The sequence below is a fragment of the Plecotus auritus genome (genome assembly GCF_963455305.1).
Source record: "Plecotus auritus genome assembly, chromosome: 1".
Classification (NCBI taxonomy): Eukaryota; Metazoa; Chordata; class Mammalia; order Chiroptera; family Vespertilionidae; genus Plecotus; species Plecotus auritus.
In genome coordinates this window covers 202,632,122-202,647,009 of record NC_137770.1, presented here as the reverse complement: position 1 = coordinate 202,647,009, position 14,888 = coordinate 202,632,122, and the positions used below count along the sequence as shown (strand labels likewise).

General features: G+C 47.4%; 1 protein-coding gene across 10 annotated transcripts in view; it reads left to right on the top strand.

The window, feature by feature from the left end:
• Positions 1–747: 747 nt before the first annotated feature.
• Positions 748–14,888, top strand: part of RUFY3 (RUN and FYVE domain containing 3) — an 85,387-nt gene continuing 71,246 nt past the window's right edge. For 9 of the 10 annotated variants that reach the window (XR_013960150.1, XR_013960151.1, XR_013960152.1 and 6 more), the window contains exon 1: positions 791–1,255. Coding sequence is in view for 7 of the 10 variants with exons in the window: in XM_080660615.1 (XP_080516741.1) it covers positions 922–1,255 (334 nt within the window). In the remaining 3 variants the exon portion in view is untranslated. Of the gene's footprint in view, positions 1,256–14,888 lie in introns of all 10 variants that reach the window. The other variant, XM_080660617.1, reaches the window with a different exon arrangement.

The following is a 14,888-nucleotide window of genomic DNA, read 5'->3' as shown; positions in this document are numbered from 1 at the left end:
GAAGAACAAGGATGGGAACTAGAAATTGTCTTTATTAGAGAATGTTTACTCACGGGAATTACTGGATCGGTAATCATTGATTTAAATTATCAAAAGAAAACAGCAGGGGCCAATGACTAGCGAGGCAGTAGGGAAGGGAAAACTGTCGACCTGGAACGGACGCTTGTCTGGTAAATTCTAAGCTGTTTGGCCTAAAACGCGCCCGTGCGCCCGGGGAAGCCGGAAACCAGGGAGTTAAAGTCAAACCGAATTCCAGGTTTCCATGCCGCGCACTTGACAGGGAACAAAAGAGGTGGCGAAAGGAAGACACCCACCTCCGCTTTCTCACACAAAAAGCTCCTGAATCAAACCCGTGAATCGACGTTTAAAGTTCTAGTGTGTGAAAGGCAAAGGATACAGTTTAATACGGGGGGGTGGGGGGGCCCTTTAAAATTCGCTTACATTAGCTTTCGCTTCTTCCACCCACACCTGAGTCCCCCGGCGCCACGGAGGAAACGGGGCGGTTGCACACAAAGCGCTCCTAGTATCTCGCCACCTTTCAGTCCCCGGGGGCACACGCGCTGCCCGCGGAGGGCGCCGGGGCGGCTGAGGCCGCGGCTCGCAAGCCGCCGCCTCCTCTGGCCGCGGAAGCGGGAGGGCAGCGGGGACACCGCCCCCTAGGGGAGCCGGACCTGGTCGGGGGGGGGGGGGGCAGGGAGGAGGCGGCCGGTACGCAGGCCGCGCCGTCGGGCGGGGCCGTCCCTCCAGCTGACTCGGGCCCCGTTGGCGGAGACCAAGCGGCGGAGCCCAGACGCCGGCCCGCGGCCAAGAAGGAAGGCGGCGGCGGCGCGACGGGACGGGGCAGCGGCTCCCCGCTGCGACCCCGCCCCCCCCTGCCCCGGCCGGGGCGCGATCGGAGGCGGGGGCGTGGGAAGAGCAGGCATGGCTGAGACCTCACCGCCGCCCGCCGCCGGCGCGGAAAGTTCCAGCGAGGAGCCGGCGAGGGGCGGGGAGCGGCCGGGCCGCGCTGCCACCGGGGGCGCGGACCCAGAGGGCGAGGCGGGGCCGCCGCCGGCCTCCCCCGGGGGGCAGTCGGAGCCCGACTCGCCGGTGGCCGCCCCCTTCTTCCTGCTCTACCCGGGCGATGGGGGCACCGGCTTCGCAGCGCGCCCGCCGCCTCAGCAGCCGCGCGCCTGGAGGACCCCGCCGTCGCCGGGCTCCCCGCTGCCCTTCCTGCTGCTGAGCTACCCGAGCGGCGGCGGCGGCGGCAAGCACCGTGAGTGGCGGCGGGGAGGGCCGGGAGGCGCGGGCTCTGGGGAAGCACCTGTCCCGGGGCGAGAGGCCGCCGTGGTCCGAGCGCCCGACTATTTACCTCCAAGTCTCCCCCGGCCGCGGGCTCTGGCCCGGCGCGGCCTTCCCCCCTCTCCCGAGCCGGGCGCTCATCCTCGCAGACTCTCACGTGCTCGCGGGTCCCAGACCCCGTCCCGGGCAGGGAGCCTTCCCGGAGGAGGGGAGGAGGGGGCGGCGTCCGGCCCGCCTTCTGCGGGCTCCCCGCGCCGCCGCAGCCAAGTAGGTGTGGCTGCCGCGCCGCCGCCGCCCGGGCGGCCTCCGTGGTACCAGTAAATTTTTTACGAGCATTTGCTCCCGTAGATATTGCAGACCCGTCCCCCGGAGTGGGAAAAGAAATCCAGGACGGTGCGCGAGATGAGGCGGGGATGGCGGCTTCGGAAGGGCTCCTCCCAGGTTCTGTCTTTTGGCTGGAAGAGGCCTCCACCCTTTAAGACCCACTGTCACAGGAGCCTCTGAACGAGCTGACCCCACTTTGTGCTCTTTCAGTCAACAAATGTTTGCTGCTACTTGTGATAAGCGGGGCCCTAGAGCAGGCAATTGTGTATAAAAGACTCTTGGAGGAGTGTTAAATCTAATTTTAAAAGACAAGATCTTACATGTGAAAATGTAGATACTGAAGATAGGAGGCATGATACGTATATAAATTGGAAGTACTTTGCTGTATGAGCTCTGAAAAGGCAACGAAACTTGCCTAGGGTAATAAGAGTCTCTGTCTGTCTGTCTGTCTCTCTCTCTCTCTCTCTCTCTCTCTCTCTCTCTCTCTCTCTCAGCTAGAGTTTGTTTTTTTAAGCACCAAGGCAAACCTTTTAATTGCTCTGCACTGCCAAGAAATCCTGACTGCCTTTTCTGCCGCCTGAGCCATCAGGGGGGGAAAAATTAACATTAGTTGAATATTTCCTATGTGCATGTACTGATTATCATAGTTAATCCTCACATCTCTGTGAGCCAAATACCATGCCACTTTTTCAGATGTGGAAGCTGAGAATCAGTATTAAGTGATTTGTCCTAAGAAACAGTAAGAGAAGGAATGAAGTTGGCCCAGATTCCTTGCCTACCAATCTCATGCTCTTTAAGGAAATACCACATTTCCAAAACTGTGGTGGGAGATCCCTCCTAGGTTAAGGTCCTTTAGAAGTAGTCCAGTGTCACCTTTATTATATTCTTTATTACTTGCTCCTTATTTCTTTATTTCTTACCTACAAAATCTTCAGATGGGAATATCTAATCAAGGAAGAAATGAGTCCTCTTATAAGCAGAGTTCGATAATATTCTCAACACTGCTTTTCAGTTTCTAAGGACTTGGCTTTCTACTTTGTTCTTTCAGCACAGCCTCTATTTTTCTCCTTAAAATTTTTTTTATTTCTGTACTAGAGGCCAGATGCACGGATTCGTGCACATTGAAAGGAAATTAATTGGAAGGTGGCTGGCGGGGCCAACACGCCCTGGAGCCAACCTCCCGTGCTCCCTCCCCAGCCAGGTGTGTCCCAGCACCAGGGCTCCAAGGGCCTCTGTGGAATGAGTGGCATCCCTCCCGCAGGTGGGGTCCCTCTGTCTGGCCTGCAGGGATCGGTCAGAAACTGGCAGTCTGTCATTCCCCAAGGGGTCTCAGAATGCAAGGAGGCACTCTGCAAAGTTGCCGTCGCTTGGCAGGTCCTGCGTTGAGCATCTTCTCCCCGGTGGTCATTGCGCATTATAGCTATTGGTCAGCCGGTCGGTTAGGCTTTTATATATATATTAGAGGCCCAGTGCACGAAATTCGTGCACGGGGAAGGGGGGTGACCCTCAGCCCAGCCTGCACCCTCTCCAATCTGGGATCCCTCTCACAATCCAGGACTGCTGGCTCCCAACTGCTCTCCTGCCTGCCTTCCTGATCACCCCCTAACCACTCCCCTGCCAGCCTGATCACCCCCTAACCAGTCCCCTGCCAGCCTGATTGATGCCTAACTGCTCCCCTGCCAGCCTGTTGGCCCCTAACTGCCCTCCCCTGCAGGCCTGGTCCCCTCCAACTGCTCTCCCCTGCAGGCCTGGTTCCCCCCAACTGCCTTTCCCTGCAGGCCTAGTCGCCCCCAACTTCCCTCCTCTGCCGGCTTGGTCACCCCTAACTGCCCTCCCCTGCAGGCTTGATTGCCCCCAAGTGCCCTCCCTTGCAGGCCTGGTCACCCCTAACTGCCCTCCCCTGCTGGCCTGATTGCCCACAACTGCCCTCCCTTGCAGGCCTGGTCCCTTCCAACTGCCCTCGCCTGCTGGCCATCTTGTGGTGGCCATCTTGTGTCCACATGGGGGCAGGATCTTTGACCACATGGGGGCAGCCATCTTGTGTATTGGAGTGATGGTCAATCTGCATATTACTCTTTTATTAGATAGGATAGAGGCCTGGTGCACTGGTGGGGGCCAGCTGGTTTGCCCTGAAGGGTGTCCCGGATCAGGGTGGGGGTTCCCTTGGGGCGTGGGGCTGCCTGGGCGAGGGGCCTGTGGTGGTTTGCAGGCCGGCCATGCCCCCCGGCAACCCAAGCGGAGGCCCTGGTATCTGGGGTTTATTTATCTTCTACAATTGAAACTTTGTAGCCTGGAGCGGAGCCAAGCCTTCTGCTTGCTCCGTGGCGGCAGCCATTTCTATTGGGATTTATGTATCTTCTGTAATTGAAACTTTGTAGCCTTAAGTGGAGGCCTGGGCTGGCCAGGGTGTGTGGAAAGCTTGGCTTCCTCCATCGCCGGGGGCAGCCCTAGCCTCCTGCTCTTTCCAGCTCCATGGCTGCCGCCATTTCTGTTTGGATTTATGTATCTTCTATCATTGAAACTTTGTAGCCTTGAGTGGAGACCTAGGCCGGCAAGGGCAGGCGGAAAGCTTGGCTTCCTCCATTGCCGGGGAAACCCAAGCCTCCCTCCTGCTCTCTGTGGCCGTAGCCATCTTGGGTGGGTTTATTTGCATATTTGCTCCTGATTGGCTGGTGGGCGTGGCTTGTGGGTATAGCAGAGTGATGGTTAATTTGCATATTACTCTTTTATTATATAGGACTAGAGGCCCGGTGCACAAAATTCATGTGGGGGGTGAGGGGCTTCAGCCCAGCCTGCACCCTCTGCAATTGGGACCCCTATACCTTTTTCTTTTTTTTTTTCCCCCTATACCTTTTTCTTATCTAGCTAACCTCTTCACATTTAAAAAAATTAACTGAAATACCACCTACTCTAGGAAATCCTCTTTGAACAATCTCTTTACAATTAAGTATTTTCATAGTATACCATTCTTTTTCTTTAGCAGCAACTTAGAGTGGATGCAGTGTGCTTCTCATTCTTGCATCTGAATTTTTTCTTGTTTCTCTTGTAATAGCGAAGCTTATCCAATTTACATTTGCCCTTTAAGGGCTTATATTTGGTTCAGTTTCTAGTTGGCTCCCTGCTTTTTTTTTTAAGCAATAAATTTGGGTTGTGATAGTAAATCTCACTTGTAATCAAGCCTGTAGGTCTCCCTACCTGAATATTTCTATAATACCTATCACTTCAGCATACCAGAGATTGTGTACATTTATAGAAAATAACAATAAATGTCACCTGATCATTTGATCTTCTAGTAATATTTTATAGCAAGATGTATTATTCTTGTAATTTAACTATTACAAAACTGAGGCAATCAGAAATAAATCACATTGAACAATAAAGAATGTCTCAAATATCAAAGCATAGTACACTTAGGGCCTCCCTTGTTCTATGCCTCAAATATCATAGTACACAGTTCACATGGAAGTCAGCTTCCTTTAAATTAGGAAGGGATGCCATACTCATGAAGCAGCTACTTCCACACATATTTTTTTTATTTAATTCACAGCACATACTCTTTGTACTAATTGTTGGAAAATCACCCTAGCCAGCCGTGGGCAAACTATGGCCCGCGGGCCGGATCTGGCCCATTCAGCTGTTCTATCCGGCCCGTGGAGCCGAAAGAGCGGAGGGTTCTCTTGCTCTCCCCTCCGCTCCTTTACTTTGAATTTATATTAGTTCACACAAACACTCCATCCATGCTTTTGTTCCGGCCCTCCGGTCCAGTTTAAGAACCCATTGTGGCCCTCGAGTCAAAAAGTTTGCCCACCCCTGCCCTAGCCATTGCCTCTGTTCCTCTCTGTATTGTTGCCTTACATTCTGACGTCATTACTGCGCTTTTATCATCCATTCGCTCTAATAAGATTGTGAATTTTTTAAGGGCAGAGATCATGACTTGAGCATGTGTTTCTCTTCATGGTGCCTAGATAAACACTCAAATGCCATCCAGTCCAAATGACTGCGATGAGAGAGGCCCACCGTTGCTGGAGACCTCTGATTTTTATTTAAGGGGCCTCACTTGTTCTGCACCTTTACAGAGGGGTGAGTAGGGGCTGAGGGAATTTGGGGAAACCCAGACAGAATTCTCCTCCTGCAAGATTTTGCTAAGCTGGCATCTGGGACTGCCGGGCGGCTTCTTTGCGGGACTGCCAGGCATTTGTCCAATTAAAACCCGGACACACAGCAATAACAAAGGCACTGGTCTCCTACTGCTAATGCGTGGGGCTCAAACCCCAGCCTGCAGGAACTCATCCCCGCAGTCACGACCGGGCTGAGGGTGGACCTGGGCTGGTGCTCCTAACTCTGGGGAGAGGGAGACTTCCTGTGACCTGGGATACTATCAACAGAAAAATCAGAGAAGCACAGAGGATGATTCAGAAACACGAAAGATAACGCTGGCGATTCCTTCAATCTCTGGGGTAAAAACAAACCAAAACAAAACCTTGAACTTGTACACGCATGCACGGAAAAACGTTGCTCAAGGGAAAAGCGATTCAGGCCCAGGTTGGGAGGGCTGTGGGTTAGAGGCCCCGGACTCTGCGCCACACACCCGAATAGGTCCATAGCGCAGGCTGGCCAGCGGAGTGGCTTCTTTATCCAGGACCTCGGGTGGCTTGGCCTCTTCGCACAGGACTGCCAGGTGGCTTGGCTTGGCTTGGCCTCTTCACGGCCACCGAGCCTCCCACCACCACCACCCCCACCCCTCCCAACCCCCGCTGTGGGGGCTGCCATCTTTGTTACGGCCTGAGGGTCAATTTGCATATTCCCTCTTTATTATATAGGATATAGATAATTATTTATTTTTTAAATATGTTTTTATTGATTTCTGAGAGGAAGGGAGAGAGATGTAGAAACATCAATGATGAGAGAGAATCATTGGTCAGCTGCCTCCTCTATGCCCCCTACAAGGGATCAAGCTCACAACCCTGGGCATGTGCCTGACCAGGAATCAAACCCTGATCTCCTGGTTCATGTGTCGAGGCTCAACCACTGAGCCACAGCAGCTGGGCCTATCAGTTCTTTATAACTCTGTATAACGATTGTGTTACAGCATTTGAAGTAGAAGAATTTTTCAACTGTTGGCCAGTATAACTAGTGGATATTAATTTCAACTTCAGTTGATTTTATTTTATTCCTCCCTATAATAACAGTAGGTGTATGGCAGTTTGTTAGCATTAAAATTCTAATATCTGTTCATGATCTTTATTTCTGAAATAATTTATTGGGGTGTGTGTAAGTGCTCAGAAAAATTACTGGGAAAATGCCAGAGTCCCACTTCCACTGTGTTTATTTATTTATTCTTTTTAATCCTCACCCGAAGATATGTTTTTTCATTGATTTTAGAGAAAGGAAGGGAGAGAGAAAGAAACATGAATGGGTTGCCTCCCACATGTGCCCTGACCTCGGGATCAAACCTGCGTCCTGGGTATGTGACCTGACCAGAATCGAACCCACCACCTTTCAATGTATGGGACAACACTCCAACCAACTGAGCCACACCAGCCAGGGAACCACTTCCACTGCATGTAAAGACCAGTCACTCACTAAGGACATTTCAAATTAGTAAAAGATAACTGTTGTATATTTTATTCAAATATAAAATTGACTTACAGTAGTTCTTGTTTTACACTGAGTTTTTATTTTTACCTTTTATTTTTATTTATTTTTTTTAAAATATATTTTATTGATTTTTTACAGAGAGGAAGGGAGAGGGATAGATAGCTAGAAACATCGATGAGAGAGAAACATCGACCAGCTGCCTCCTGCACACCTCCTACTGGGGATGTGCCCGCAACCAAGGTACATGCCCTTGACTGGAATTGAACCCGGGACCTCTCAGTCCGCAGGCCGACGCTCTATCCACTGAGCCAAACCAGTCAGGGCTACCTTTTATTTTTATATGTACTTTAGAACTCACGCATACTTGGAAAAAGGAATACTCTGTTTATTAATAAAAATATTTCCTTGTCGCTGCCCTGCAGAGTCAGTGCAATATTGCTTTCTGTGATGTACCTGATACCAGAACCCTAGCTCTCCTGACTGTCCTTTTGAGCAACTAAGACCAGTTTTTAAAAGACTTCTCATTTCCGTTACCAGGACAATACTTGCACTCAACCTAAACATCCAATGAATATTTGCCTACTCAACACTCAGTTTTTAACTCTGGCTAATGTATTTGTCAAAGATGTATAATATATAATAACTGAGAGACTATACAGGGTGGAGCAAAAGTAGGTTTACAGTTGTTCGTATGGAAAATAATACAGTAATTAATAAATAATAATACAAGAGTAAACTGTTTTGTGTACTTACAACTATAAACCTACTTTGCCCCACCCTATATGAAGGCATTCTCTTTTTTATTTTAGGAATCCTGACTGTACTCAGAGATTTTAAAGTTAACATTTACTTTTGAGTTCAAAAGCTTTGTGTTTTGCTTGTTTATTTGTTTGTTTGTTTGTTTTTTAAGATTTTTTTATTGATTTTTGGAGAGAGAAGAAAGACGAGGGAGAGAGAGAGAGAAACATCGATGTAAGAGTGTAGCATATGTGAGAACCCAACATGTATGGGATGCCTCCTGCACATCCCCTACTGGGAATTGAGCTGCAGCCCAGGCATGAGCCCTGACTGGCAATGGAACCAGCAACCTTTTGGTACGCGTGACAACACCTAACCAACTGAGTCACACCCAACTTTGTTTAAAAGACACTAATGAAAATAGCAAAAGTACATGCAGAAGAGTAGCCTAAAGTTTTTTGGGTTTGGGATATGTACTGTGTCTATAAAATCTTACAGTATATCCTATATAATAAAAGCCTAATATGCAAATCGACCGAACAGCAGAACAACCGGTGGCTATGACATGCACTGACCACCAGGAGCCAGACGCTCAATGCAGGAGCTGTCCCCAGCCTGCAGGCCTCAGGCCAGCCAAGGTGGGTGCCAGCGGGGGCCCCGCCAGTTGCCCCACAGATTGGCCCTGATTGCCAGCCAGGCCTAGGGACCCTACCCGTGCACGAATTTCGGGCACCGGGCTCTAGTATGCTAATGATATGCTAAGGCCACTCAACTGCTCACTATGACGTGCACTGACCACCAGGGGGCTCACGGCTGGCGAGCACAGTGGCAGTGGCAGGAGCCTCTCCCGCTTCCACAGCAGCACTAAGGATGTGCCACTGACAGCTTAGGCCCAGACTGCGAGAGGGTGCAGGCCATGCTGAGGGACCACCCCCCGAGTATACGAATTTTGTGCACCAGGCCTCTAGTAATGTTCATAAAGTATTCAGCATGCTTATAAGCAGTGTGAAAGAAGACTTCCGATGTGCATTGTTGGGTTATGTCCCTTTCTGAGTTCTTGAGGGCTGGTAATCTGCTCAGTTTTTGAACTTCCAGCTTTAAAATCTCATCAGAGTTTCCACCATGCCATTTTTTTGTTGATTTATAAAAATTGCAAGTAGCAAATACATGGATCTATTCTCATTTATGGATGCTTTATAACATATAAGTACATAGAGTGCAAAGTGAACTTTCTTTTCTGTGGGTCCCCAGTCCCCCTTCTCCACCACCTATGAGTTTGGTGTTTTCTTTCAGAACTTCTGCATACATTCACAAACATGTAGATGTTCATATTTAATGGGTGTTTTTCTCCTTATATATGACCTCCCACACTAATTTCTCATCAACTATATAATAAGGAGCTATTTGCATGCCATGGTCCAATATTTTTAGTGCCTTTCTTTTCCATTCTAACTTTAGAAGTCATCTTGGGGATGGATGGGATGGGCAAGAGATAGCTCCTCCTTGGTGATGGAGGCAAGAGGCACTCCTACCATCTGCACCAGTACCACCTTCTGTTGATAGTTACTCTTATTCCAACTTTGAGAGCTGCAGCAAATATTTATGTTTAAGACAATGCCATGCAAATTGCCCACATCTCTGCCCTTGTGTTTTATCTCCCAATTACAGCAGTTTACAAAAATATTGTCCCACTCAGGAAACAGCCTTCTTTGTATTTATGCTGTTTTGAGATGGGATGAGGGCTTAGAGAGGAATAGAAAGAAGGGAAAAAACCTTGGAAAGGACCGGCATTGTTACTGTAACTACCCACTTCAACATCAGTATACCTAGTAGTGAGTGTCTTGCTTGAGCCCTGGAAAGTGCAAAGAGTGAGGGTCCTAGAAGCATTTGACTGTTTTTCACAGATGCACTTTAAGGAGCTCTGATTTGGGGAAGGACCTTTGTTATATATAAACCCAGGGTGAATATTTAAGGTGAGAAAATTATTTTTATGTTCACAGTTTCATACACAAACACATAAAATATAAAGATATGTACCTATTATGTATGTATGCATATATATATTATATATATATTATATGTATATGTGTATATATATATGTGTGTGTGTGTGTGTGTATATATATATATATATATATATACACACACACACACACACACACTAGAGGCCCGGTGCACGAAATTCGTGCACGGGGCGGGGGGTGTCCCTCAGGCCAGCCTGCACCCTCTTCAATCTGGGACCCCTCAAGGGATGTCCGACTGCCCGTTTACTGGGATAAGGTCTAAACAGGCAGTCAGACATCCCTCTCACAATCCAGGATTGCTGGCTCCCAACTGCTCGCCTGCCTGCCTTCCTGATTGCCCCTAACCGCTTCTGCCTGCCAGCCTGATCACCCCCTAACCACTCCCCTGCCAGCCTGATTGATGCCTAACTGCTCCCCAGCCAGCCTGTTTGCCCCTAACTGCCTTCCCCTGCAGGCCTGGTCACCCCTAACTGCCCTCCCCTGCAGGCCTGGTCGCCCCCAACTGCACTTCCCTGCAGGCCTGGTCACCCCCAACTGCTCTCCTCTGCAGGGCTGGGTCCCTCCCAACTGCCTTTCCCTGCAGGCCTGGTCACCCCCAACTTCCCTCCTCTGCTGGCTTGGTCACCCCTAACTGCCCTCCCTTGGAGACCTGGTCCCTCCCAACTGCCCTCCCCTGCTGGCCATCTTGTGGTGGCCATCTTGTGTCCACATGGGAGCAGGATCTTTGACCACATGGGGGCAGCCATCTTGTGTGTTGGAGTGATGGTCAATCTGCATATTACTCTTTTATTAGATAGGATAGAGGCCTGGTGCACTGGTGGGGGCCAGCTGGTTTGCCCTGAAGGGTGTCCCGGATCAGGGTGGGGGTTCCCTTGGGGCGTGGGGCTGCCTGGGCGAGGGGCCTGTGGTGGTTTGCAGGCCGGCCATGCCCCCCGGCAACCCAAGCGGAGGCCCTGGTATCTGGGGTTTATTTATCTTCTACAATTGAAACTTTGTAGCCTGGAGCGGAGCCAAGCCTTCTGCTTGCTCCGTGGCGGCAGCCATTTCTATTGGGATTTATGTATCTTCTATAATTGAAACTTTGTAGCCTTAAGCGAGGCCTGGGCCGGCCAGGGTGTGCTGAAAGCTTGGCTTCCTCCATCGCCGGGGGCAACCCTAGCCTCCTGCTCTTTCCAACTCCATGGCTGCCGCCATTTCTGTTTGGTTTTATGTATCTTCTATCATTGAAACTTTGTAGCCTTGAGTGGAGGCCTAGGCGGGAAAGGGCAGGCGGAAAGCTTGGCTTCCTCCATTGCCGGGGAAACCCATGTCTCCCTCCTGCTCTCTGTGGCGGTTGCCATCTTGGGTGGGTTTATTTGCATATTTGCTCCTGATTGGCTGGTTGGTGTGGCTTGTGGGTGTAGCAGAGTGATAGTTAATTTGCATATTTCTCTTTTATTAGATAGGCTGTATATGTATTCATTGATTTGGGGTTATCCTCCATAGACATTTCTATTAGTGTGTGTGTGTCTGTCTTATTGTTTAGTAGTACTCTAGAAAACATTATACTTGGTTAGGAGTTGAATACACATTAAGCAGTTTATCTGTTATATGCTTTTTAAATATTGAAAAGACAAGCATAATTTATTCTGTTTTGTAAATATCGAGGAAGCTGCCCAACACTGGGAGATATGGGGCGGAAGGGTTGAACCATCAGAACACAAAAGTTTGGAGCATTCACCTTCATGATAGTAGTTTTTAGAACAGCTTCATTTGTGACTTTTTTTACGACAACATTTTGATATAATTAATGTAGAGAAGTGCTGCATTTACAATACTGTGTTTCACAAATCTTAGCCTTCAGCTCTTTTCCAACTATGTTAAGAATGCAAACAGTTGCCCTAACCGGTTTGGCTCAGTGGATGGAGCGTCGGCCTGCAGACTGAAGGGTCCCAGGTTCGATTCCAGTCGGGGGCATGTACCTTGGTTGCAGGCACATCCCCAGCGGGGAGTGTGCAGGAAGCAGCTGATCGATGTTTCTCTCTCATCGATGTTTCTAACTCTCTATCCCTCTCCTTTCCTCTCTGTAAAAAATAAATAAAATATATTTTTTTAAAAAAGAATGCAAACAGTCACTGTGTGATCCATTAACTGCTGTTTTGTCAAATGGCAGATATTATCAAGCACCCATAAAAAAAAAAAAAAAAAAAAAAAAAAGGCCCTGGCCAGTGTGGGTCAGTTGGTTGGACATCATCCTGTGAACCAAAGGGTGACACGTTTGATTCGAGGTCAAGGCACATACCCAGGTTGCAGTTTCAATCCCTAGTCGGGGCAAGTTCAGGAGGCGGCTGATCTCTCTCTCTCTCTCTCTCTCTCTCTCTCTCTCTCTCTCTCTCTCATCAATAAAAATATATCCTACGGTGGGGATTAAAAAAAAAAATTAAAAACATCCCTCAGAAATGTAACGTCTTCAGATAGTGTGTAATTGTAAATTAGTGACTACCAGAGAACTGGAAGTGAGCCTTTCAGAATATTGAAATGCAGGTGGGTCACTTTCTACACACAGCTGCAATAACCAGGGTCATCCTGAGCTGCTGAGATATAGGGAGCTGGGTTATGCCCACATTTCCTGCCTCGTGTCTAAACAGCCTGTCTGCTGCTAGCCTTCCTGACTTGGCTTTTATCACCACTGGTGCCTAAACTATCGAAGTTTGTCTTCCAACCAATTTCTCCCTTCCCTTCTGCCTCCTTTCTTTTGTTTTATCTACCCTTCAAGCTTGGTGTTATCAAAAAGTCCTATCACGCTTCTGATTGACAAAGCAACATTTTCAAAATGTCAGCTGTAATCTCTGAGTCTTTGACCTTGTTTTGGCTGCTCCCCTCTTAGTAACCATACAATATATTTTTACTGATTTCAGAGAGGAAGGGAGAGGGATGGAGAGAGAAACATCAATGATGAGAGAGAACCATCAATCAGCCACCCATATGTTCATTCTTTATAGACAAGAGTTTTCTTATTTCTGATCTTCGTTCTGGATACTAAAGGATCCTAAAAGGCTCTTCATTAGATAACAAAAGTTTAACTGTAGTTAGGCAACCCAAACAATAACAAATAAATAATGTGACAAGTAAGATAATAATAGTACTTAATGGCTACCATTTATAGAATATTTTTATGTGACGGGCAGGGAGTTAAAAACTTTACATGTATCAATTTTTTGTTATATTTATAAGAGGTAGTTCTTTAAATGCCCAATAGATAAAGGAGCCAATACATAAAAATACTTAGTTAACAATGAAAGCTGAAAAGAAAAAATGGGAATGAGGAGTCCATATAGACTTCATATAAGTAGACGGATGTAACATGTTTTTCATAAATATTTGATTCGGTGTCTCTAGAGGGACTTATCTAAATTATTACAAAAATTCTGACAGAGTAACCTTGAATTTAAAAGATTATGTTCTGGATATTTAGATTCTGTGGTTTTAGAGAAGGTCCTATCTCAAATTTTAGTGCGAATCAGAGTCACCTGGAGGTCTTGTTAACACATTTCTGGCCCTATCCCTAGAGGTGTGGTTTTTTGTTTTGTGTGTTATTTTTATTGAGGTATAAGTGACACATAGCACTGTATTAGTTGCAGGTATACAACATAACGATTCAATATTTGTATATAGCAAATTTCTGACTCCAAAACTCATATTCTTAGTCACTGTGTGCTCCCTCACCAAGACCTTAAAGAAACAGTGTGGGTAGAGGGCAGTCAAGGTTGCTGGATAGGAGAGAGAGCAGAGGAAAGATGGCAAAAAAGGCAACTTTTTAGACTAAAAAACTAGTATTGGCTCAAAACATACTCACCCAACTATATTCTTTCTGTCTTGCATCCTTTCCCTTTTTGTTTGACTTTTAACAGAAAACTGGATGTTAAAGAGGTCCAGTTTTATCTAGAAGCTAAGAGAACGTATTTTTCTAGTGTAGGTAATAGGTAGTAAGGAGTCTAGGTAGATGATGATGAGAATATGGCAGAATGAACTGGATAATTTTGAAGGACATCTACCCAAACCTTATTAACATAGAAACTTCTTTCTATAGTGCAAAGTAGCTCAAGTGTGAACTTTAAAATCTACTTTGGAAAGTCAGTAGTGCACCATAAGCATTAAGGAATTGGCTTGAAATTTTGTGAAAAGAAATGCTTTTAGAGTTGCAAAGCAGTAGATATTTGAGAGGGTCAGTATCAATATGGCCAGGCCCTGTACCGTAACTGTATTTGAATAATTATGAAAAGTTAATAGTCTTCCCAAAATGTATCAAGAGTTGAGGACTACTGGGCAATGAGGTATTCTTCACAGAGCCCATCTTAGTGATTGTCTGGTTCTATATTTGTTTCATATCAATAAACATGACATTCAGCATGTGTCAGAGAGACTGGCGTGAAGGGTGGATCAGAGGCAGAAAAGTTTGAAACCTCATAATCATAGGAAAGGAGAGATTGGCAGGCTGTGACAGCAAGAGGCATGCAGAAAGCAGGAGAAATTATTTCAGCATGCTGGCTTTTAGATATGGTTCTTCCTCTAGAATCTGTTTAGGGACTCCCCACAGACATTCATTTCCTTCCCGTGCCTTTTTATGAACTTAAGAAATCTGGTCACCTGATGTGAATGCTGGTAAAATTCTGACCCATCTCTTCTTCCTTCCTCAAAGCCCAAAAGAGGCCCCAGCGTACCCTTTGATCAGATCTCCTTTTTACTTTCCTCTGTCACAGTCCCATGAACATTCATCCTTACTGATTTTCATTTCATGTGATATTAGGGTTTTTGCCCTCCCCCCCCACAAACTCTTGAAAACAAAAGCACTAATAATGATGATAATGCTGACATTTACTGACTACTTTGTGCCAAGCACCACGCTAAACATTTTACTTACATTGCTTCATTTAACTCTGAAGT